At 36.4% G+C, this 25,060-nt stretch overlaps 1 protein-coding gene and 1 long non-coding RNA gene across 6 annotated transcripts in view; one reads left to right on the forward strand and one right to left on the reverse strand.

Annotated features, from left to right (window-relative positions):
• On the reverse strand, positions 1–21,093 carry UBLCP1 (ubiquitin like domain containing CTD phosphatase 1). Of its 5 annotated transcripts, XM_042948090.1 has the most exons (12): positions 20,798–20,856; positions 20,186–20,237; positions 17,363–17,560; positions 16,243–16,334; positions 15,755–15,840; positions 15,553–15,668; positions 14,188–14,286; positions 11,808–11,845; positions 10,801–10,899; positions 7,150–7,266; positions 2,581–2,708; positions 1–271 (listed from the first exon to the last, which is right to left on the reverse strand). In XM_042948090.1, exons 3-12 carry the CDS (start codon positions 17,514–17,516, stop codon positions 244–246), a joined length of 957 nt encoding a protein of 318 aa, XP_042804024.1. In that variant the 5' UTR covers positions 17,517–17,560; positions 20,186–20,237; positions 20,798–20,856; the 3' UTR covers positions 1–243. The 5 variants fall into 5 exon arrangements, with proteins under 5 accessions (XP_042804024.1, XP_042804039.1, XP_042804015.1 ...); XM_042948105.1 differs by lacking the exons at positions 20,186–20,237; positions 20,798–20,856 and adding an exon at positions 21,003–21,093; XM_042948081.1 differs by lacking the exon at positions 20,186–20,237 and having other exon boundaries at positions 20,798–20,885.
• The window catches only part of LOC122225261, a 9,711-nt gene continuing 5,685 nt past the window's right edge, over positions 21,035–25,060 (forward strand). Inside the window, exon 1 of the long non-coding RNA XR_006205181.1 lies at positions 21,035–21,121. This is a non-coding gene — a long non-coding RNA (uncharacterized LOC122225261). The remainder of the gene's footprint in view (positions 21,122–25,060) is intronic.

Consider the following 25,060-nt stretch of genomic DNA (forward strand, 5'->3'; position numbering starts at 1 on the left):
TCAATGCTGGAGAAAATATTTTTCAAGAGTAACAGTATATTCATATAGGGGGAAAAGGATTTTTTAAGCGTATTGCTATGATCTTCAAAAAATATAAAATTAAATTTACAAAAAAACTGGAAGACCAAGTATAAGCAGTCTGATATTCGCTGCAGTGTCCAGCACTATCATAATGATTTCTAGCAGAAAAGCAAGAAGTTCGTGATCTCAAGTATCCTCGGTAACTGCTCATGTAACTGGTAACTACTGTCCTTGCTTCTTTGACAGATACCTGCAAGAAATAAAATAAAGATGTCTACCCTGTATCACAATAAATTCACAATAACAGTCTAACTCCTCCCAAAGGAAGCAGTTAATTTTAATAACAAAACTTTTCCAGATGAGTAATAATTGTTAATAATCACTAATACCTGTTGACTGTTTATGTGCCATCCACTAGTTTTGTTTGGTTGGGGTTTTTTTGTTGTTGTTGTTGTAGAGAGAGAGAAAGAGAGAGAGAGAAAATGAGCAGGGAAGAGACAGGGGGGAGGGAGAGAGAATCCCAAGCAGGCTCCAGCTGTCAGCTCAGAGCCTGATTCGGAGCTTGATACCATGAACCACCTGAGGCGAAATCAAGAGGTGGACACTTAACCCACTGAGCCACGCAGGTGCCCCCCCCCCCCCGCAATGTTTTAAGTACAGGTATTAATTCGTTTAGTCCTCATAACAGCTCAATGAAGAGCTTTTATTTATTTTGAGAGAGAGACAGAGAGAGAGGGTGCACAAGCAGAGGAGGGGCAGAGAGAGAGAGAGAGAGAGAGAGAGAGAGAGAAAGAATCCCAAGCAAGCTCTGCATTGTCAGCAGGGAGGCCAAAGCAAGGCCTGAACCCAGGAACAATGAGATCATGACCTGAGCCAAAACCAAGAGCTAAACACTTAACTGACTGAGCCACCCAGGCAGGCCAAAAGATCTTTCTTTTAGAATTTATTCCTATTTTACAGGCATGAAAAGGGTAAGCAATTTGCCCAAGTTCAACGAACTAGAAAGTGGCAGAGCTTAGATTCAAAACAAGGCTCTGGAGACTGCACTCTCTCCCTTCGTACTTCCTAATGTGTATGACTTCCTAATGTGAAAGTGATATATTAACTAACATTGCAACTTTCATAAAGAATTTCACACTCATTTAAAGACCTTCTTTTTCTTGAGTAAAGACTGTGGGCCACAGATACTAAAAGACTCTGATCAAGAGTGTAAAGATGTGAAGATGTTAATTTACTAAGTAAACAATTTTTCCTTCACATTATTTTATAGGAATCTACCATTAAATTCAAAGTTTTATCTCTATTTCTCACATGTATAAATTACTATACTTAGTAGTATTGGGTGGGAAAGAGTTCTTAAAATCAGAAGACCTGGACAAGTTTTTTTGTTTTGTTTTGTTTTGAATATTTATTTTTGAGAGGGAGAGAAAGAGGGAGGGAGGAAGGGGCAGAGAGAGGCAGGGACAGAGGATCCAAAGCAAGCTCTGTGCTGACAGCAGCAAGCCCAATGCAAGGCTCAGACTCAAGAACCATGAGATCATGACCTAAGCTGAAGTCGGACGCTTAACCAACTGAGCCAAGATGCCCCAAGAAGACCTGGACAAGTTTTTATGATGCAAAACGTGCTCAATTTGTAGCATTTATTATCTCCATTCCTTAGTTACACCATCTGTAATTTGGAGATGAGAATAAAAATGCCTGCTTTATCTTCCTAATAGAATTATGAGGATCATCTAATAAGAAGCTATATGTCAGCACAGAGCCCAATGCAGGGCTTGAAGCACTTGAACCCACAAAAGAAAGAGCTTTCTTTTAGAGTTTATTCCTGTTTAGCCTATTTTAGCCTATTACATGAATGGTTTCTTTTGTTGCTGTATTAATGCAACCAGATCTTTTAAAGATCTAATTCCAAAAAATTACTTGCAGTACACATAATCCTGTCCACTTCTCCAGAAGTTATCCCTGCTTCATTATCTTGATGTTTATATGCAGTCTATATGTAGATTTGTGCTAATGTAGATATGTTTGTGCTTAGAAAAAAGGCTAGAAGATCATAAATCAAGATGGTAACTGTGGTTCTCTTTAGAAAAGAAAATCATTAAGTAATTGTTTCTCTACTGGATTAAAGTTTTCAAATTTTTCTGCTATACAGAGCAATTACTTGCAGAGTGATTTTTAACAGAAAAAAATTTGTGTGTTTTATTTTATCCTGACTTTATTTTACATATAAGAACAGGGACTACATTCTCATATGATTTATAAAAGGGCGACCTATCTAGCGTCACAGAATTAATTTCCAAGTAGCATCACAAATGTGTACCAATCTCAAATCCTCTCTCCTAGAAGTATTAAAGACCCTAAGAGATGCGGGTTTATGAACAAGTTAGAGGTTAAGATGAAAAGGAAAAATACTTTTGGGGGAGATGTCACTGGATTAGAAAACAGTTTTAGAATTCACACATCTTAAATAAAATTCAGAATTATGTGTATACCAGGGTCACCAGATAATTTTTTCATTCATTAATGTAAATGGGAAATGAATAAGCAATTAGCACTTACCTTTCCCAATATTTGTGATTTAGGTCCAAAAAGTCATCTAATTTTGCTATTTCCTTGAGGTACTGAGTTAATTTTAAAAGTTCCTTGTCTTTATCTCGATTTAGGTGCGCTTTCATAAAAGGCCTTATCTGTTAGGAAGCAAACATCCAACACTTCACATTACAATAAGGAAACTGGCACAAATCTACCCTACCCTCTCATTAGAATTCAGTAATGAGATTAAAATATCACTAAAGAGGACTTTTGCACTGTCTCAGTGTAATAAACTGACAGTCACGCTATAATGTTCCTAATGCAAGTTAAGAGTTCTTCCACCTCATTTACCTTACGTTACCTTTTCAGTCTGAACCTGGCAACACCAGCTTTCTTACGGCACTTGAACTCTACGTGGCTTCTCTACTTTGTAAAACTGCCAGACTTTTTCCTCTTCTATCAATCCAGCTGCTTCTTACCAATTAATTCATGCCACCTAACTCATAAAATGTTAATCCAAATACAAGCTTGATCTAACAGGGGAGTGAAATAAATTTTAACAATGATGATTTCCATTTCCGTGTTTTTCTATAAAATTTTACATAGCTATTATGTATTTATATAACATATTTTCTCTCGTTTTACCGCAAGTATTTTTATCATTAAAGTCCCCGTAAAAGTATTTTTAGCTCCGCAAGAGTTTTCCCATAAAAAGAAGTCATATTTTCCAGATTTTTAAGGTTGATATATTTTACGATGAAAAGCATTCATTTCAAAAGCATGAAAGTCAGGATGGTAGATAGGGTAGAGAATTGTTAACTAGTAAGGGATATTTCTATCTTGACTTGGTGGTAATTACATGTGTTATCTTTGTATCTATTTGTTAAATTATAAATTTTATGCACTTTTCTTTGTCACAGTTCCAATAAAGAGTTTTGTCTTTTTAGGTTATCAGTTCAAATATCTTTATAAAACTCAAGACAACCTTTCAACAATTTTTAATTAATTTTAGATGAAACGATGTCTGGGATTTGCTTTAATTACAGAGAGGGAAGTAGGCTGGGTACAGAGCAAACAATCATCTAAGAATTAATAAGTTGTTTAAACTGAATGATGCAAACACAGAAGTTCATTATATAATCCTATATAGTTCTATTTATATTTGGATTTTTCCATTTTATAAAAAATTTTTTTAAAAATCATATTCTTAAAACACACATATAAGGAGAACTGAATAAATCACACTTAGTAAAATATTAATATATCCTTATCATGATTTAGAGAAAATGCAAACTGCTTATTAGTTATTAATTTTACATAGTAAACTGAAAAACAGAAGACATTTAGTTCTGTCCCCTGTTAAGTACAATGAACCCAAAGAAGTCCATACCCTATCAAGAATAGGAAACGTCTTAAATATTTTACATATATATATAAATATATATATATATACTTTTCTTCTCTGTTATTGGAAAAACACACCACCAGCTTGAAATGGACAGAAGAAAATTTTCCCTATGTTCTACTCGCATCAGAACAGCTTGGTGTCAGGACCCCCATTAGTCAGTTAGGCTTCCACAACTTTAAGGGCACCAATCAGAGCTGTCAGGGGGAGTCTGCACAGATGCAGGCAGTTGTAGATTCTGCCTCCAAACAGATAGAGTGGTCAGTGCTGTCTCACAGCAGCAGCTATGCATGCAGGAGATCAGGAAGATTCTCTTCAAGAATCAGACCTTGCTTAAGCCCTGGGGCTGGGAGTAAAGAGGCATGATATCAGGATGTGATGAAAGGAGTTTCTACATAATCTTGGGCAGTATTATAATGTTTCAAAGTATTCCTTCATTCAAGTAAAAAAAAGATAACATGCTAACTTTTAAACTATTAACATACAATGTGCCAATGGGATTCCTAGTTTAACAGTAGGAAGGGATTTTGACTAAAAGAGAAAGTACAGTTTCTGTGGCTGGTAAATAAGATTTACCAAGGTCCTGCTAAGTTAGGTTGACTTTCTAAATATTTAGTCTTAAGCACTATTAAACAGCAAAACTAAAATACTCCTATGACTCTGGATCTAAAAGTTAAACTAGTTAAGTGCAAAAAAAGTCTATTATTCACCCAACTTCACTTGATCTAGCATAATCATTTCTTTTTGTACCATTCTTCAAAAATGATCTCACTAACAGGACAGGCAACATATGTGACCACTACAGTATCATATCAAAGAAACATTTTTAGGAACTTAAGATGGTCTAGATTATCTGCATTTTCTTATATCATCATTTCCTTGTACAAATAACAATATGAAGTTTTCAGAGTACTGATTTATCCATGACCAAAACTCAAGTTTTGTTAGTTCAGTACTGTATTTATTCATAATTCACAATGCCTTCCATATTCCATGTCAAACCTTAAGATTGGCAAGCTTATACCATAAGTTTGCTCTTTTATTTATTTTTTTTTTAATTTTTTTTTAACATTTATTTATTTTTGAGACAGAGAGAGACAGAGCATGAACGGGGGAGGGTCAGAGAGAAGGAGACACAGAATCTGAAACAGGCTCCGGGCTCTGAGCTGTCAGCACAGAGCCCGACACGGGGCTCGAACTCACGGACCGTGAAATCATGACCTGAGCCGAAGTCGGATGCTTAACCGACTGAGCCACCCAAGCCCCCCAAGTTTGCTCTTTTAAAAAGAAGCAGTCTTTAAGATCTCTGTGAAATCTTTTTTGAGACTTCTATCAAGAGCATTATGAAACCATGACAACAAAACACAGTAAGAATATTTCTCAATTTCAAAACGGCTTCTATGTCAATGCGGGCAGATCATTAATAATTACCTTCTTTTTTTTTTAATGTTTATTTATTTTTGAGAGAGAGATAGAGTGTGAGTGGGGGAGGAGCAGAGAGAGAGGGAGAGACAGAATCTGAAGCAGGCTCCAGGCTCTGAGCTGTCAGCACAGAGCCCGATGTGGGGTTTGAACTCACAAACTGTGAGATCATGACCTGAGCTGAAGTCAGACGCCCAACTGACTGAGCCACCCAGGCGCCCCAATAATTACCTTCTTAAAAGAGGTTTTCAAAAGGAGACATGTGAGAGATTACCTATAGAATGTTTAAAAATATCTCTCCTGAATTAAAATTTGGGCAGTTTGGAGACTTAGGTATTTTTAGGAATTCATTCAGTGATTCTACAGACTACCTTGTTTAAAAAAATAATAATAATCCTGCTCTAAACTAACATGAAGAACTAGAAGTTTATATCATCTTTGCATCCAGAGATAAGTAGGGCCCAAATGTGGGCTGGAAAAATAAAGTTTCTTCTAAACACACATGAAACTAAGGATTATGTAATTTTTCTAAGTTAAAGCTTTCCTCAAAAATCACTCCTTGAACATCATGATGACTTCACTTCCTGTCCTGAGCAGGTATTAACCACTAGTTTCATTTGGTTTAGATCAAATGAATCTTTCCTCAAGAATTTATTTCTGTACAACACCCGGTAAACTACGCACAAGAAAAACACTTCTTCCAAAGCCTCAAACAGACACCATTTTTAAAGAGGAACATAACCACCAACCTACCTCAAGTACTTTTCATCCAAGTCAATAGCTTTTACAATTGCTGCAACTCACTACTGAGATCAGCATTCTGTCTCTCAGCTATCCTCATACACTAAAGAGTACATCCAGAGTCTATAAGGAAAGCTTAAAAAATGTACTTTCTTGTAAGTTTTCTCTTTTAAAGTTATCAAGAACCCAACTTGTGGAAAGGTTCAGGACTGAGAATAAAAATATCTTAGGGTTCATATTTCCATTTCAGATTGAGATTCCACTTGTATTAGTATAATATGAAGCTATCTTTTCCATTTTCACATCGTACTGACATTCAGGCAACCATAGGTACCAGAAATGTAAAGTTTCAAATTTTTCTCTTACCAATGTTATGCTGCCACCAGGATTAAATGTTACCATCATATCTACAAAACTGCATCTGACTTCATGCTAAAATCACTGGCTTAGGAATCAAGTCACTTAGATTCTAACTCAAATTCTGTCATTAACCAGTCACATACATAACTTTGGGCAAGTTACAAATTTTCTGATCCTCCAATTGTTTACATAAAGTTAAGAAGATAGACAAAATGATTGAGATTCCTAGCTCTGGCATTTTATAACTCTAAGATCTCTACTTTTCCTGTATGAATTTTCAAAACCCTTAGTTTCAGTTTAAACAGGAAAAAATAAGCTTTTACTGCCAGCTTTCAAGCTAACATCAACTAACATCAGAAATTCTAAGATTTGTATCGCTAATAAAATGTTTGATGCTTTCATGCTTTCACTTATGATGCTAAAAGTCAACAAAAGCCCGTATGTTGCTCCACAAAGCTGATTAAAAACACCTGGATAAATTGGCAAACTAAGAAGATATCAATGTGGGAAACAGAATGTTCAACTGTAGATGAATTTTTCTAAATATGTAAGCTTTCTTGCCTGTGACCATAATATAGGACTTCTGAAAATTTATGAAACTCAACAGTGCTAAAGTTCTACCACAAATTCCAGATTACATAAGCATAGTAAGTAAAATTATGTCTTACCTTTAATCCATTCTGTGGGTTCATTAGAAAATTTCTTCCAATGTCATCAAACATAATGGTGTTTTTTTTGCTGTAAAACTCCGAAAACTTTCCCCATATAACACCAAGAGGCTTTACCTTAGAATAAAAGTTTAGATTTAACTCAATTTTATCAGTAGTTCATCCTTTCTTAAAAGCAGAGATACCTCAAAATGCCCTGCAGAACTGCATCAGAGCACTCACTTTCTCCTGTAGGATGCTGACAGCTGGCTATGTGAAAGGATCACAGCTGAGATGCAACACATTTTAAAACACAATGGATCTCACAATGTTAACATCTGAAAGGTCTGTTCATGTCTACCTGACTAAACTCACTGTAAGACTTTCCATAATTTTAATGTGAAGATTGGAGGTCAAAGGAGGGGTAATTATTTAAAAAGAATCTGAAGTAATTGAGTAGTCACATGACTTCCTGAGCTAATACGTGCCCCTCAGAGCCTGAATGTCACATGGGGTCTGTTTTCAAAATTAGAAAACCTTAATAATAAACAATGTACCTGGCTCTATTAATACAGAACTTAAATATTTTGTAGAGGAAAGAAAATTGATTCTGCCTTTAATTTAGTGGCACAGGTGCACAACTTCTAGGGCAACTGCTTAACTTCAAACGCACTATAATTTGTAATCTCTTGCTTTTATTTCTGAGCTGTTGTTTTCACAGAAGGAGAGTAAGAAAGCACATGACCAGGGGGAGAGGGGTAGAGGGAGAGAGATCCTCTTAAGCAGGTTCCACGCTCAGCATGGAACCTGACGTGAGGCTTGATTCCACAACACTGGGATCATGACCTTAGCCAAAATCAAGAGCCAGATGGTCAACTGACTGAACCACCCAGACGCCCCTAGTTCTGAGTTCCTTTTTTTTTTTTTTTAAGTTTATTTATTTATTTTTGAGAGAGACAGAGACAGCATGAGCAGGGGAGGGGCAGAGAGATAGGGAGTGAAAAATAATCCCAAGCAGACTCCCTGCTGTCAGCAGGGAGCCTGATGCAGGGCTTGAACTCACAAAATGTGAGATCATGACCTGAGCTGAAACAGAGTCAGACGCTTAACCAACTGAGCCACCCAGGCACCCCTAGTTCTGATTTCTTAAAATAAGTCTTCAAAAAGATAATTCCTTACACATTCCTATCTGTTGGTACTTGCATATATTCTCTATAAAACCACACAAGAATGTAGGAAGAGAAGACTAACTGGCTAGAGGGCCAGGTGGGAAGAGGACTTTTCATTACATACTTCATTTTTGAATATCAATTTATTATACACATTTAGAAAATTTTTAAAATAAATTAATTTTTAGAAGTATTTTTTGCTGAAGACAGGAGTCTCATTTATGGTAATATGAGATTCTATGATAATAATATTATCTGAGATTAAATGGTAGTATACAAATGATGACAAAAGTTGTCATTTAAAAATATTCTTTTTTACTTTCTACAACATATTTTAATATGGAGAAAGACTTTTTTCTTCTTAGTGTCTTAGCTACTGCAAAGAATGATATTGAAATTACTTTACTATTTAAAATACTTTAATTTTATTTGCCTTAATTACTTTTAACTATTTGTTTACTACTGAAACAGACCCCCCAAATACTTCAAGACGAAGATCGAACTGACCCAGTAAGCCAATTCTTCATTTTCTTAGCTAACAAAAAGACTTAAGAAAGAGGACAAGAGCTCTGGTTTATGACACCCAGGGTTAGAAATCCTGCATCCTCTTAAATAGTGCTGTCACTTTCTAATTACGTCAAGTGCACTCTGTTCCCTAAAACATGGACTACTTTGTTCTCAATTAAATACTGCTGACTATAGGAAAAAAACATGAAAACACAAAAAAGCACACAAGAACATTTAAAATTACCTATAATCCAATCATTACCAAGGATAATAGCTATTCTGATAATACTGTATTTGCCTCCAGTCTTTTTTATAAACATCAACAGCTTTTGAGTTCACAGATGTTTTGTTAGGTGGGAACCTGAACCAAATAAGAGCTAAAAGCTATTTCTAACAGTCAGCAAATACTGCCAAGTAGTTTTTTCACTTTAATGACGTATCATGAAAAATTTTTCATTCACTAAATATTCTATTACATCATTCCATTACATGAACAAAAATTTTTATACCCAATTCTCTACTATTGGATATTGAGGATTTATTCACTTTTTTTTGAAGTATAATTAACATACAGTGTTTTATTAGTTTCAAGTGTACAACACAGTGATTCAACAATTCTACACATTACTTGGTGCTCCCCACGGTAAGTGCAGTCACCATCTATATCACCATACAACGTCATTACAACATTATTGACTATATTGCCTATGCTGTACTTTTCATCTCCATGACTTATTTATTTCATAACTGGAAGTCTGTACCTTTTAATCTCCTTCATCTATTTCACCCATCTCCTCACCTATCTCCTCTCTGGCAACCACCAGATTTATTTTTATTTCTAATTTTTAACTATTATAAACACTACTCTGTTTAACACTTCCCAAACTCGTTTTAGTGTTTAGATTTTATGAATGTACTATTTTAGTACATTATGTTTTTCCCTTCATGTATGAAGTATTTCCTTTACTGAATAAATCTCCATCACTTAAATAAATCTATATATGATTTCAATGATTTCAATACAGTCCCCAATAGGCTTTCCTAGTTTGCTAATAGTTCTCCCCAATTCCTACTAGTTCATGAGCTTCCCAAAGCTATAGACTATGTCTCCTCATCTCCAACAGTGCCTTCCACAATATGTTCTAATAGGAGTTCAATAATAGGACTGGTTACTTGATGAGTAAACAAATTAAAGAACTCTAATCTTTTTAGCCCAACCTTTTCCTCGGACAGTCTTGTTGCTCTTCTCTAGGGCTACACATACATCATAGCAAAGTACATACATTATGGTATCTGTTTTAATTTATCAAATTTTATATGGTGCGGGGTGAGTATGTTTTGGTTTGCTTCTAGTGTTTTCCTTGATGACACCTACCCTGTTTTTAGCAACACTGTGCTGCCATCATCATGGAATAATTATCCATGACCGTTGACACTCCTACCTCAAGATCTTTAATTCTATCATTAAAATTCCAATCTATTAGCCCTACATATATCTTCCTATGTCAAACTAAACTGATGCTTTCTATCCTCTCAGATATACTTCCTAACTCTTTCTGTAGTTTATTCCATCAATATAAATACAAAAAGTACGCTAGAGGGGCGCTCAGTTGGCTCAGTCAATACAGCATGCAACTCTTGATCTCAGGGTTATGAGTTCAATTCCCACAATGGATGTAGAGATTAGTTACAAAAATAAAATCTTTAAAAAAAAAAAAAAGGTACGCTAGAAAATAAACAAGTCTTTAAACAGAAGATGTTTTTTTTTAAGTTTATTTATTTTGAGAGAGAGAGAGAGAATGAGAATGTGCAAGCATGGGAGAGGCAGAAAAAGAGGGAGAGAGAGGATCCCAAGCAGGCTCCTCACTTTCAGCGGGGAGCCCGATGTGGGGCCTGAACTCCTGAACCCTGGGATCATGACCTGAGCCGAAACTAAGAGTCAGTCTATTAACCAACTGAGCCACCCAGGTATCTTGGAAGTAAAATGATTTCTTACATCTATTAATCCTCTCCTTGGAGTATGTACTGTTATCATAGCAGCACTGTCCAACATGAAGGTAATCTTATAATTTGCATTTGTGCTCACTCCCAGCTCCTATAAATACAAATATTCATGTGGTTAAAACATAATAATATGAAAAATTCCAAGCTTTCTGAATACTCCAGCTACAATTTCCTACAATGCCAACTTTCTACCCTACTGGCCACCACACCTTGCTCAACAATTAGCAAGTTTTTTAGTTTCATTTTACTAAGTCAATAAATGAGTCCAAAGAAATTAAACTAGAAACAGACTACATCCCATTTTGTATTTCAGAAGAACATCACTTCTTTAAGTATTACAACCAAGGCAAAAGAAGGGGGGAAAAGGATTGTAAATGGAGGATTAAAAAAATGGGGGAGCTGTGCTGTACTTTTTTTGAAAAAGACTTAATTGTTCAATACAATCCACTATCAAACAGACTTTAAACACACCTCTATTCCTTTTTTTTTCAATATATGAAATTTATTGTCAAATTGGTTTCCATACAACACCCAGTGCTCATCCCAAAAGGTGCCCCCCTCAATACCCATCACCCACCCTCCCCACCCTCCCTCCCCCCATCAACCCTCAGTTTGTTCTCAGTTTTTAAGAGTCTCTTATGCTTTGGCTCTCTCCCACTCTAACCTCTTTTTTTTTTTTTTCTTCCCCTCCCCCATGGGTTTCTGTTAAGTTTCTCAGGATCCACATAAGAGTGAAAACATATGGTATCTGTCTTTCTCTGTATGGCTTATTTCACTTAGCATAACACTCTCCAGTTCCATCCACGTTGCTACAAAGGGCCATATTTCATTCTTTCTCATTGCCACGTAGTACTCCATTGAACACAGCTCTATTCCTAATAAACGGCATTTGTTTATCTACTAAATGCCCTCTGATGAGATGAAATCAATTCAACTTGGAACTTCTAAAAAGACAAATGCAATTGCAAAATATTCTTAAATGGATTGTCTAACACTTACTTTCATTTTAGCTTCAATCCACTTCATATTTGTTGCAGCTAAAATATGAAGAATGATAATATGATACAAATGAAAAGCTTGGACTTCATTTAAAATTTTTTTCTTCTCTATAAGTAAGTTTTCTAAGCAAGATTAAAAGTTCAAATGCATCACAAATAAGAATTCCTAACATATTTATGGTAATTTTAAGTATTCTTAAAAATAAACTTATTTTTAGTGTGTCAACACAAAATGGAATTTTAACAACTCTTATCTAAAAGATACAGGTCACCAATGTTCAAAAGAATTTTGAATCTAGGTAATTCATAAATTAAAACCTAAACTCCTTTTTAAAAACAGCCCTAAAACTATTTTCTTATCAATGCAAACTTAAATATAGGGTGCCTGGATCTCCAATCTATTTCCACATTCCCACTGCCATGCAATGCACTGCTATGCAATGCATGCAATGCATAGATATTGGTATCTATGTCAATATAAGCAAATCAGTATTATGTGCCAAAAGTTGATGCCAAAGTTGACTGCTAGGTCCGATGAAAATTAGCATTTTGCCAGGCTCAGGAAACTTAGTGCTTATTCAGTCTAGGAGCTTTTAACAATGAGTCTGAGACAACTAAATTAATAAATTCTATCTATGTATCTGCTCATTGTGAGACACCAACCAGTTTCTCAAGATCACTGATATTAAAATTCAACCCTGTTTTATATGCCCTTCTGGTCCCAAGTTACTAGACTAAACTACATTTTAAACATTTTACCTAATTTTTTTTTTTAATTTTAAAAATTTTTTTAAGTAAAATGCTTAAAAAGGAAACGAGTTTAATTATTTAAAGTGTGTATATGTGTATGTATGTATTTTTTAAAGGCAAAAGAGGTACCTGAGCTCTCAAAATAAAAATCTTTGCATACATATACAAAAACAGAAAGAATCACCTTACACACAAAACTGGTCAGTTGAACTAGAATTTGAGAGACTGATGCATCTACAATGACAACGATCACAAGATAGGGAAAAACAATTTTTTTTTTAATTCAGTATCTATTTTGGGTCTATAATACCCAAATGAAAATAAAAATATTCATAGCTAATAAAAAGGGTTTCCAATTAAGAAATTACTATACGACAGACATACTGACACTTTTATTCTTGCAACTACCCTGTAATATAGGTTTACTTATCTTCATTTCTCAGACAAGGAACTTAAGGCTCAGAGAGATTAACTGACCTCCCCAGTGTCACAAAGTAAGGACCAAGTCAGAATTAAAAGTCTATTTAGCTCTAAAGTAAAGTGCCTTTTTCAACATACAGCCACAAAAATATCATAATTTATAAAAATAACTTATTTTAAACCTATGACGGTAAAAAGTTCTCTAAATTTCTAAGTCTAGTTTAATAACATTTAGAGGAAAACCTTTTTTTCTCAAATGTCATCTTAGGTGTCAGTTGAACAAAAATATGTTCCCAGGAAGCTCTCTTCTCTGTATGTTATAAACCAAGAAATTATGTATTTAACTATGTATTTAACCTTAATGGCTATGAACTCATATTAATACTGAACAGAAATTAATAATTTCCTCTGATTAAAAGGAAAAGTACAAAGGAAATTTAAAGATTGAAGTAACAACTATGTGGTCACTCATCAAAAACCCAGTACAATTAAATGCAGCATCTTTAACTGATGAGATTTTATTTAATTCATAATCAGGATAGCTCATTTATGCCTATGACTTGCCAAGAGGCAACGTTAAATGTTTGAGAGGTAAGATATAAATCATCCCTTAGCAATAAAGTCTTACCAGAAAAAAATGTCCATTGAACTAAACAGTGTGCTCAGTATGTAATAAATTTACTTTTTGGAGCAAACTGATCTTATTACGGACCTGTAAGTTCCTGGAATGGGCCACCAACCACAATTTAAGCAATATTGCTTTAGTCCATCTATTAATTTCCCTTAAGTAAATTCACATTCCTTTACTTCTGAAGAACATCACTGTGATTTTTCTACACATATCTTTCTCCAAGTGTTTTGAAACTACAGTGATAAAGGAGAAAGCAACAATATCTGGAGGCTTCAAAGATTCTACAGTAAAGATCAGAAAGAAAAGTTCTCATCAAGGTGAGGTCTTACGGAAATAAGATCATTTTTGTTCTGACAGCATCATCTACTCTCTTTCTACATTTAACTATTTCAATGGTAATGGTAAATGTAAGTTTAAATTGTGTTGCAAGAAAGTTAAATATGCTTCATTAGAAATTTGCTAAAGCAAATGAAAAACGTATCATATTTAACCTGAGGTCATGTTAAGTCACTTTATAAAGCAGAACAACTTACAGAACAACATTACTTCCATAGAAATCTAAACAAAAAATATAGCTTACACCAAATAACAATGTCATAATCCTCATATGCAGATGTGAGGAATTCGTGAAGATATGGCCGCATTAATTCTACTCCAGTCTCTGCACAAGACCTATGGTCTAAAAGAAAATCAGTCACAGATGATTATTAGTTTGTTATCATAGATAAGTACATGATATCAACGAAACTTATAAAATGTAATATAAACATTCAGATGCAAATTACATAAGACTGAATTACATTGGCTGATAAACAGAGGTCTTTCAAAGCACACAATTTAAAATCCTTGCAATCTAATTTTATTTTTTTTTTTTTTTAATTTTTTTTTTCAACGTTTTTTATTTATTTTTAGGACAGAGAGAGAGACAGAGCATGAACGGGGGAGGGGCAGAGAGAGAGGGAGACACAGAATTGGAAACAGGCTCCAGGCTCCGAGCCATCAGCCCAGAGCCTGACGCGGGGCTCGAACTCACGGACCGCGAGATCGTGACCTGGCTGAAGTCGGACGCTTAACCGACTGCGCCACCCAGGCGCCCCGCAATCTAATTTTAATTAATCGACTTTAATTTGTGAAGAGCAATACCCAGAATTCAGGCTTATACAGTAAACTGTAAATTTATTTTTCACATAGCCTCTAAAATATAGATGTTATTTTGTGACTTGGAAAGCAAACTAGAGCCACCTATACTCACTTTTAGCCATTCACCTTCCAGATAGAATCACATTTCTCCAAAATGACAGGCCCAATTAACTTAATTATCAAATTTTAAAATAAGTATACATTAACCTATGACCTGTACTTAAAGTTTAGGATGAGAGCTAAATAAATTCATGCTTGTATCAGGAGTTAACTAATCACTTCTTAGCAATATTTTTGGATGAAATAAACATCTTCTTTCTCTTTTTTTGACATGAGAAATTTTAAATTCAAGAATCTGCCCTGAACATAATTAAATGAAAAACCAGGGATAAAATATCAAAAATAAGTTTTAAATAATCCTCATAAAAATTTAAATGTTAATCAACAGGGAATACCTTGGTTAAATTATGATGCATCCATTAACTACAGTACTGTGTGACTAAAAACTATACACATTTAATTCACAATGAGTATATTGAATGACTGCGATATTCAATATATCATCAAGTAAAAGTAAAAAGGATACACATACAAACACACCCTGGAAGATACACACCAAATATAAGAATAGTTATCTTTGGGTTTTGGGGTTATAGGTAACTTCTAAATTTTCTATAATGAATGATTTACTTTTTATAATAAGAAAAGCTTTCAAATATTTCATACTGGAAGAAAAAAAGTCAACAAAGGAAAAAAAGAGTTGTTATAGGTAACAGGAGATGAAGCACAATTTCAGCTGACTTACCAAATAACGTATAATCAACATCTAGTACCAAAAGCTTTTTCCCTTCCCTGGGAGGATTCAAAATCTCCACTTTGTACTCCTTCACTCTGCGGGAAATTTTCAATAGGTTTTCTTCCCTAGTAGAAAAATAAAATCAGATGAAACATTCACCTTTTTTTTTTCACATTATAACCCATTTCCTTTGATAGTGAAAAGCACTTACCTATTTTCTACTTCAACTACTTCATCTTCAATATCAAAGTCGTTGACAACATCATCATTGTCTGGAGGTGGACCTAAGACATCTTCCTATTAAGATGAAAAAATGGTTTTGTTTTACCAGATTATCTTTAACATAACAAATGCATGCATAGCATAAAAAGCAAATAAAAGATACAATCTGAGTTCAAGAATCTTTCAAAGATAGACTGTGAGAAAATTTCCATATTTTATACTTCATTATATATGTTCACTGGACAGATTTAACCATGTTAAATTTGACCATTTGCACTACACTTACAGCTAACTATATACTAACAAGTTCCCTAATATTTGTTTTCTGCTGAGTTAATACCACATACATTGGGAAGCTTTAATTTTTCACTGACTGTTAAACTGACAATTTTACCACAATTAAAATTATGATATAACAGTGTAATATAAATCATAGTATCTTCAAAGGGACAAATGGTAACAAAAGTAAACATTTACCAAGCTCTCCTCACGAGTTCCCATCATCATGATTTTAGTATTTGGTTTCAGTTTGAGAGCTCCAAGCTTAACATCATTTTCTGCAGGTTTGCCTACAATACAAGCAAATGACTGTTTTCTCACTAAAGTTCAGGTGCTGGTTTCACTATCCCATTATATAAAACCCTAACATTAAAAGGTTTGGTACAGATTCCACAGCAGTTTCTTTTTTCTTAAATTAACAAACTGTCACTGCTGAATTAGCAATGTCTAACACACTAAGAAGTAACAACTAACGCAAGATTTTTTTTCCCCAACTCCATCTAAGAGGAACACTTTTATTCAGCTAGCTAAATGAAACAAATTCATGTTATATTTTGCCATTCAAAATGAAGATGTTTTCCAAAAAGTCTTGAACATTGAGCACCTAAGATAAAACTAAAGATTTACTGGGGCACCTGGGTGGCTCGGTTAAGCGTCCGACTTTGGCTCAGGTCATGATCTCACGGTCCGTGAGTCCATGAGTCCGTGAGTTCGAGCCCCGTGTTGGGCTCTGTGCTGACAGCTCAGAGCCTGGAGCCTGTTTCAGATTCTGTGTCTCCCTCTCTCTCTGCTCCTCCCCTGTTCATGCTCTGTCTCTCTCTGTCTCAAAAATAAATAAACGTTAAAAAAAAATTTAAAAAAAAAAAACTAAAGATTTACTGCTACCCAAAATTCACCTTTCCATGATATGATAAACACAAACACTTTTAAGCTGTATATGAACACTGCCTATAATTTTTAAATCATCATTATTTTTGAAGCGGCAAAGATAATTTAGGGAGAGTAGAAGAACCAAACTGTAATGAAAAAGCTGTGCTAGAACAAAGATGTCAGAAATTACGCTGTTTTACCTGAGGCTTCTGTGCCATAGGTTTAACAAGCAAACACCAACTGTCAGAACAATCAAAAGTAATCTTAATAGTGATGGTATTTTCAAGTAACTTTTAAAATTCACACTTTTACTATAAAACAATTTTAGGTATATCCTTATCAAATAAATCTCCAAGGGGAAAGACTTACTAAAGAGAAAAGATAATAGCTAATATAAAAAAATCACAAACATATCAATGCAAGAAGTTTAAAGCGAAGAGAGAATTACCTTTAACTTTGAGTCCAAGTAACTTTTGGCGTTCTGGTAGCACTCCTGTAAGGGTCTTAAGAAATTGCTTGAGATCTAGCACAGTATCATCTTCTGAAAGTGTGGTCACTGAATATTCCTGTCCACCCCATTTTACAATGATAGGGAGAGCCATCCTTGAAACATACGATCAAGCAGCTTTTACTCAGAAAAAGATTCCTAAAAAGAGAGAGATATACAAGTAAATAAGTTAAAATAGATACATCAAAGATGTAGCCAAACTTGTAACTAAATTTTAGGAGCAATGTAGTTTGAGTCTTTCTTTACAAATTGATGGTGGAGAAACAAGATTTTCTCCTTACAGAAATGCTACCAGAACACCAAAAGTTATTAGGATTCAAAGTTAAAATTCCCCTACCCTCCCAATTTTTGGCTTAAGTTACTACTTCATAACACTCAGATTCTGCCTGTCCAATCGTTAAGCTGCAATGAAAAGCTACCTATACCTTCCTCTTTGACCAGGTTTATGCTACAGGCAAGTTTCTCCATGATGGACCATTCATATTTATTTAACATTTAAGAAGTGGTACAGAGAGTTGTTAAAAGGGCAAACTCTAGAGTACCTGGGTTCAGATCCCAGCTTTCCCACTTACTAGCTATTTGACTTTGGGAAGTTACCAGACTCTTAGTGTGTCTAGGTTTACAGACTCTTAGTGTCTAGATAATACTACCTACTGTGGGGCTCTTATGAGGGTTAAATTAGCTAATATTTATAAGTCACATAGACCTGGCACATAGAAAGCACTACACAAATTAAGCACTGGCTAAATAAATTTTCTTAAAAACTGGAACTGAAGTATTCCAGGCACTGTGCTAAATAGCAAACAGCCATTATTTGTTTCATATTTAGTAAGTTGTACAGTTTTCATGCAATGTCATTTAACAAGGTTGATAAGAATTGTCCCTCTTTTACAATTAAGGAAATGAGAGTTCGGAGAGTAATCTTCGGAGAAGTATGTAATCTTTTCATGGGCACATAGCTGGGAACACAAAGGTCTTCTGACTAAATTTCATGTTTCTTCTCCTACATCACAACTGTGTCTCTTGAAAGATCAGTAAATACAAAACCCACAGACACAGATATAAGCACACAGAATTATACAGGAGCCTCTATTCTCATCAACCATTAACATGTAGGTCTCTTCCCTCTAAAAGCTGTCTACCAGTCTTCCTAGGTGCATTTCCCGCACAGGTCAGAGAACGGAATTTCCTAATTTCAAAAGTATTGGTCTTTACAAATGCTATCACTTATTTAATGAAATATTTGCTTGCATTCTTCCTGAATTATGACCAACAGCAAGGCAGCAAACTGAATCATGTGAAAATAATTTAGAAACTTAAACTGTCTTCACCATGTCCACTAAAAGATAGCACCATAAATTCACTTAATACTTACTCTCTTATGTTTACAACCTACACTACTGAAATTTAAATAAAGTGTGTTAATTTAGGGCAATGTAATCCATTTTAGAGATAACTTGCTAGCAAATGTTATGATCGTCAATAAAGCGCCAAACAGACCTCTTGAACCAAACTGAAATATGGTTTAAATACTATTTTTCTGTGAAGGTGGGAATGAAAATGAAAATTCACAAGAGCTAGCAATGCAACCAGTACTAACAGTTTATGTTGTGTTGAGGGGAGCATAGAGTTTGGAGTGAGGTCACCTGAGCTCCAGATGAGTTTAGACAAGTCACCTCTAGACCAGCATTCTCAAAGTGTGGTCTCAGACCAATGACAGCATGACCCTACTTGGTAACTTGTTAAAAACATAATTGGGGCTGGAGAGAAAGGACCTAGCAATTTGTGTTTTAACAGTCCCTGTCCCAGCCTTCCCCAACCCCACCATTTCTGAGGCACACTAAAAGTTTGAGAGCCAATACTCTAGACTCCTCAATTTTCTCGGCTAAGAAAGAAAATACGCTGAATGGCATGGGCTCTTATGCTTAATAAAGTAGTATACAAATGTTATACATCACCTATACCACTAGTGGGAATTCCAAGTTAGCAGGTGCTCTAAAGGACCAAGCATAACAAAACAAATACCATTAATATTTTTAAATTCATAGCCCTAAAACTACTTTTCAACTTCATTTCTACAATAGTGAGATCATTCACAATGGAACAACACAATGCAAACGCATGAGTCATTTTGTTTTCACATTTAACCTTTCTCACACAATTCTAATACAGGAAAACCTTGGATTCTGAGTAACTTGTTGTGCGAGTGTTCTCCACGATGTGCAAATTTTCCTAATAAACTTTAACTTGATAAACGAATGATGTCCTGCAATAGTAGTATGTGACGCTACATGATCACATTTAAATGATCCCATGATCACAACTAAGCCAATGGTTCTTGAAATTTGCTTTGATATACAAGTACTTTAGATTACAAGCATGTTTCCAGAACGAATTATGCTCCCAAACCAAGGTTTTACTGTACTTTGTATCTTTCTAGGCCCTATCAGATTTATAAACTGAAAAAGGATTTGGGAGGGGGGTCAATTAAACCCAAACAAGTAAGTAAGGTTCACACCTTTAGGGTGAACCTAGAGTCAGGAAGAGCTGTTTGGGTTAGCTCTTCTGCCTAACACACTGTACTGACTTGCCTAGTCAGTTCCAAAATTCCTGACCCCAAATGAGGTAATTAAGATCTACTTAACAAGAACAGTGCTAAGGATGAGATAACACCCTGACAGCACTTTGTAAACTGTGGAGAGGAAGACAAATGGTGGAGATAACAGAATAAGGCCAGCACGCTAAACAACTTAATTAACTCACTTAATCTTCACAATCCTGAACAACTATTGTCTTCATCATAGAGATTCAAAAACTGAAAAAGAAAGAAAACAACTTGTCCAAGACCACACAACTAAAATGTGGCAAAGGTGGAATTCTGAAACTAACAGCAGCAGAAGTTAACACCTTGGGAATTGGGAGTAGGTTAACTTTTCAACAAGCCTACAGCACAGCAGCAGCAACTGCGTGGTAGTGCAGAGGCAGCAGCCCTGGGACAACATACAAGCATAGTCCATACTCAAAAACCCCCGGAGGCTGGGATGCCTTCAATACGAAGGAGGAGGAGAGATGATCAAACCCCGGAGGGGGGAGGAATGAAGTATGGGGACGCAAAACCCACTGGGGGACGGGAAGCCCACGACATAGACAAGGCCGGATGGGAGGGCGGCGGCCCCTGCGACGAGCGGGCCGGGGCCGGAGGCCTGGGCCGCAGACTAGGGCAGACGCGGCCCAGGGCGCCCACAAGCAGCCTCCAGCCCTCCAGGGCCGACCGCAGGGGAGGCCCGCCGCGCCAACAGCAGGGCTCAGCTTCGGCCCCTCGGCCCCAACGGCCTCTCAGTGGGCAACGCACCGAGGTGCCCCGCGTCCCCTCACCTGGAGCGCGGCGGAACCGGCAGCAGTGGACGCAAGAACCGGCCGCGGCGGAACAGAGGGTGACCGGAAGTGAAAGACGGACCGGAACCGGCTAACGAACCGGAAGTTCAATTTTGAAACGGAAACGCGCCGGAGACCAAACAGCTTCTCGTGTTTGTCTTTGGTGAGGCTAGTCCTATATAGCTGCTATCAGGGATCTCCTCACCTGGCGACGGAGCCAGGCCTTTCCGAGACAGTTACCCCCTGTTCAGATACCTACGATCCCTGGATGGCTGCCCGTCCTCCCCCGTTCTGCGCATGCGCCCTCTAGTGGGCGCAGAGCTGGTGGGTGCTTAAGGGATTTGATGTCTTTGGTATTGTTTCGCCAAAGTCGGAGGTGGGTCAGTGGTGTTGCGCTGGCTTCCCGGGAGGACTCGTGTGGCTGTGTCATGTTCCGGATGAGGGCTAAAAGGTGACCTTTGATGACTGATGACTTTAGACTCCCTCCTTGGCATCAGGGGCTACCTGCACTAGTGATTTTAGGAGCCTAAACATCTACCCATTTTATCCAGTGTAAGCGTAAATTGAGGACCGTCAGGAATGGGAAGGGGCAAGCCTAAATCGCTCAGAAAACCAAGGCAGCGAATCTCAGTATGAGAGCTGCCATCGAGGTTACTCCAGTATAGAATTTTGCCTCCACCTGCCCATCCCCGCCCCCACTCCATTTTTCCCTCTGAATGCGAGGTAAGCCGTTTACAAACCCTGACAAAAGAACTGTAGATTTTAATGGAAATTCAGAGCAGTTCCAATCTGATTCATACAATGAACTCCCAACGTGCATCACTTGATGTTAGGCAGGAGGAAACAAAAAAAATAAATTGCCACTAGATTGTTGTATATGGTGCCAAGCAAAACTTAAAATTTTGAAAAGGAAGGGAAAATGAGAATATTGGCCTCACATAAGCACCAGTCTTTGAATTATGTATTTTTTTTCCTTCTAATTGGCAGTGATGTAACTGATTCAGGTTTCCCTTTTGGCTGTGACCAAGAGAAGCAAAGAACCAAGTTTTGTGTCCTAACAATTTTTTAGTTAAGGCAAACACTATTTTATGTTCTCCTTACCTCTCTCTTTTGGTAATTTTTATTGCACTAGTAATGCATGAAAAGTCTCTCATTTTTAAAAATGAAACATTTTCAATAAAAGGAAAAAACTATATACCCTCTTTCTTTAAAAAAAAAGGGGGGGGGGCGGGGGCAGAGAGAGGAAAGGAAAACCCCAAATTAAAAGAATTTGTACAAGAATCACACATTAACAGTCCAGCCAAAGAGATGGTCAGAAACCAGGGATTGAACTCTAGAATGAATTACAGTTTTCTTTCAACCCAGTCTGTACCTTGTTCACGTGCTAACCAGTTGCTTGGCCACTTTATATTTTTTTGCTGTTATTAGAGAAGCTTGTTTTTGTTCATCATAAGTGTCAACTAAAGCATTTTAAAGTTTAATTCTAAGCAACAGGAATCATAAAGAGATTCTTCTTTTTAATAGTAAAATAGCCATTAAACGAAAGGTCTGATAAGTTTGGTGTTCCCCGAGTGTGGATAATTTAATAATTCCTAATTGTTGAACAGTGGCATTTCTCAGAGAATAATGGTAGCAAACTATTTTGGACAGAGTCCATCTAACAGATGATTTGCCTATATGTCAGTTCTTCCAAGTCCATTTCTATTAAGGTAAACATTCATGAAATCAAAAATTATGTTAATAAATGAGCTGGATTCCTGGTAACTGGGAATAAATACAAAATGGACTTTTAAAAAGTGCTCATAGCAACTCACAAGTGCCATTAGGAAGTGAATAATTAAACTTCTGCCTCTTGTTGCTCACTAGACCCTCTCTTCTAATGTACTTGTGCCTCACTCATAATTCGTTGAAGCAACTAGAGGCCTGGGAATTCCGAGAGTTTCAGTAGGTTGTTGGGTCTAAGATACTAAAAGAAACATGGAACCAATTTCATAAAATCTGATGTTAAACTGCTGATATCACTGTGATCGTGTTTGGATTGTGAGACTAAAGGACATTGCTGCCCCCCAGCCAGACATCCACTACCACCTTGCTTTTACCTCCATGTTCCCCTGACCTGTTTACTTCCTTCCCCTTTCTCTCATGCCATTTTCTTTCTCTCCCCCCCAGTTGAAAAATACTTCCCTTCTTTCTTTCTTGTTTTCTTTCTTTTAAATTTTAGTTACTACAGCACTTTATTTCTCTCATCTAGAATCTGTTCCCTTGACCTTTCTCTGACTGCAGTCAGTGTGCTGAAAATGGTCAGAATCTGGCCCATATGGCAGACTCCACAGTATCTTAACTTGGCCCGGCAAGTTTACTTTCTCTATTTAGGTTGCTTTTCCAAATGGCAACTGAAAACCACAACTGTCTTTAAACCTCAGATCTTCCAGTTTACATCCTGTTCTTGGCAGATGACTTTCTCTTATATTTTTGATAAGAAAATAGAAGGTCTCAAAAAGGAATTGCTTCAACTTCAGACCTCTGACTCTATAAACTAAATTATATCTGTACTTGTCTTTGCCCCTTTTGCTTCTATTTCAATGTGGTAGTTTCCTTCCACCTGAAGCCAACCCTTATACTTGTGCTCTGGCTCCTTCCTTCTCAGCTTTCTTTAATTCTGTTATCCTCTCTCACACCTATATTTTTAACCTTTCTCTCTACTGGTTCATTTCCATCAATGATAAACATGCTTTGATATCTTGCCATCAAGATACCTTTCCTTTCACAGCTGAGAATTTCAAAAAAATTTTCTTTAATGTTTATTTATTTTTGAGAGAGAGAGGTGGAGTGCAAGCAGGGGAGGGACAGAGAGAGACAGAATCAGAAGGAGGCTCCAGGCTCTGAGCTGTCCCACAAACCGTGAGATCATGACCTGAGCCAAAGTCGGAAGCTTAACCAACTGAGCCACCCCGGCAGCCCTGCTGAGTATTTCAAACATTGTTTATATTTGTGTAAACTTGACACAAACTGTAATTGTGTATTTATCTGAAAAAAATTGTTTAGTGACAGTCTGTCACTATATTGTAAGCTTTGTGAGGAAACAGACCATATCTGATTAATTCACCATTATATTTTTGGAGTCTAGCATTGATGTTGGCTAAAGCAGGTAATCAAATATTTGCTGAATGGATGAATATTAATGAAGAAAACATCAAGTAATGAGAGCTTGTTATACAATAATACATATTATGCATAGAATACTGCATATCCATGAATGATGATAATTTGTATATGACTCTAGATGCACGGGAAAGTTCTGACATACACACCGAAATGTTAACAGTTCACGGCACCATAGGATGCACTCAGTATCTGTTAAATGAGTGAATTAAAATTCTCTCTTGATGGCATCATAGAGGAAGTGATTTTCATCTTGTTTATATTTTTCTATATTTGGATTTTGAAATGCAATAACTTTGCATTTTTTAAAAAATTCAAATAAGAGATATATCCTTAACACATAATTTTATGCCTATCTTTGCAAGTCTTTTCTATGCTGTAGACGTATACCCATTTGTATGCACAGTTTATGTGTAATTAAAAAAATAATTACAGATTTACAGGCAGTTGCAAAAAGGGAGATCATGTGCACCTTTCACTGAGTTTTTTTTCCAATGATTATGTCTTACACAGCTATACTGCAGTATCAAAACACTAACATTGGTACTTGTGTTTACATATAATTCTATGCCATATGTTACACGTACAGATTCACATAACCACTACAGTCAAGATACGGAACTCTTCCATCACCACAAAGATATCCTTGTGCTGCCCTTTGTACCCACCCACACCCCCATTCCTCCTCCCATTCCTAACCCTTGGTCACTAATTCGTTTCCCATCTTTATGCTTTTTGTCATTTCTAGAATGTTATGTAAATGGAGTCATACAATATATGCCTTTTTTAAGAATGTTCATTTATTTATTTTGAGAGAGGGAGTGAGCATGAAGGGGGAAGGGGAAGAGAGAAAGGGAGAGAGAAGAATTCCAAGCAGTCTCTGCCCTGCCAGTGCAGAGCTCGACTTGGGGCTTAAACTCACGAACCATGAGATCATGACCTGAGCCAAAATCAAGAGTCAGATGCTTAACAGACTGAAACACCTAGGCGCCCCAAACATATGTCTTTAGAAATTTTTTTTTTTTCATTCACCATAAGACACTTGAGACCTATTCAAACTATTGTTTGTAGCAACTCCCTTTTGTGGCTGAGTAGAATACC

The sequence above is a fragment of the Panthera leo genome, chromosome A1 (assembly GCF_018350215.1).
Source record: "Panthera leo isolate Ple1 chromosome A1, P.leo_Ple1_pat1.1, whole genome shotgun sequence".
In the NCBI taxonomy this organism is placed as follows: Eukaryota; Metazoa; Chordata; class Mammalia; order Carnivora; family Felidae; genus Panthera; species Panthera leo.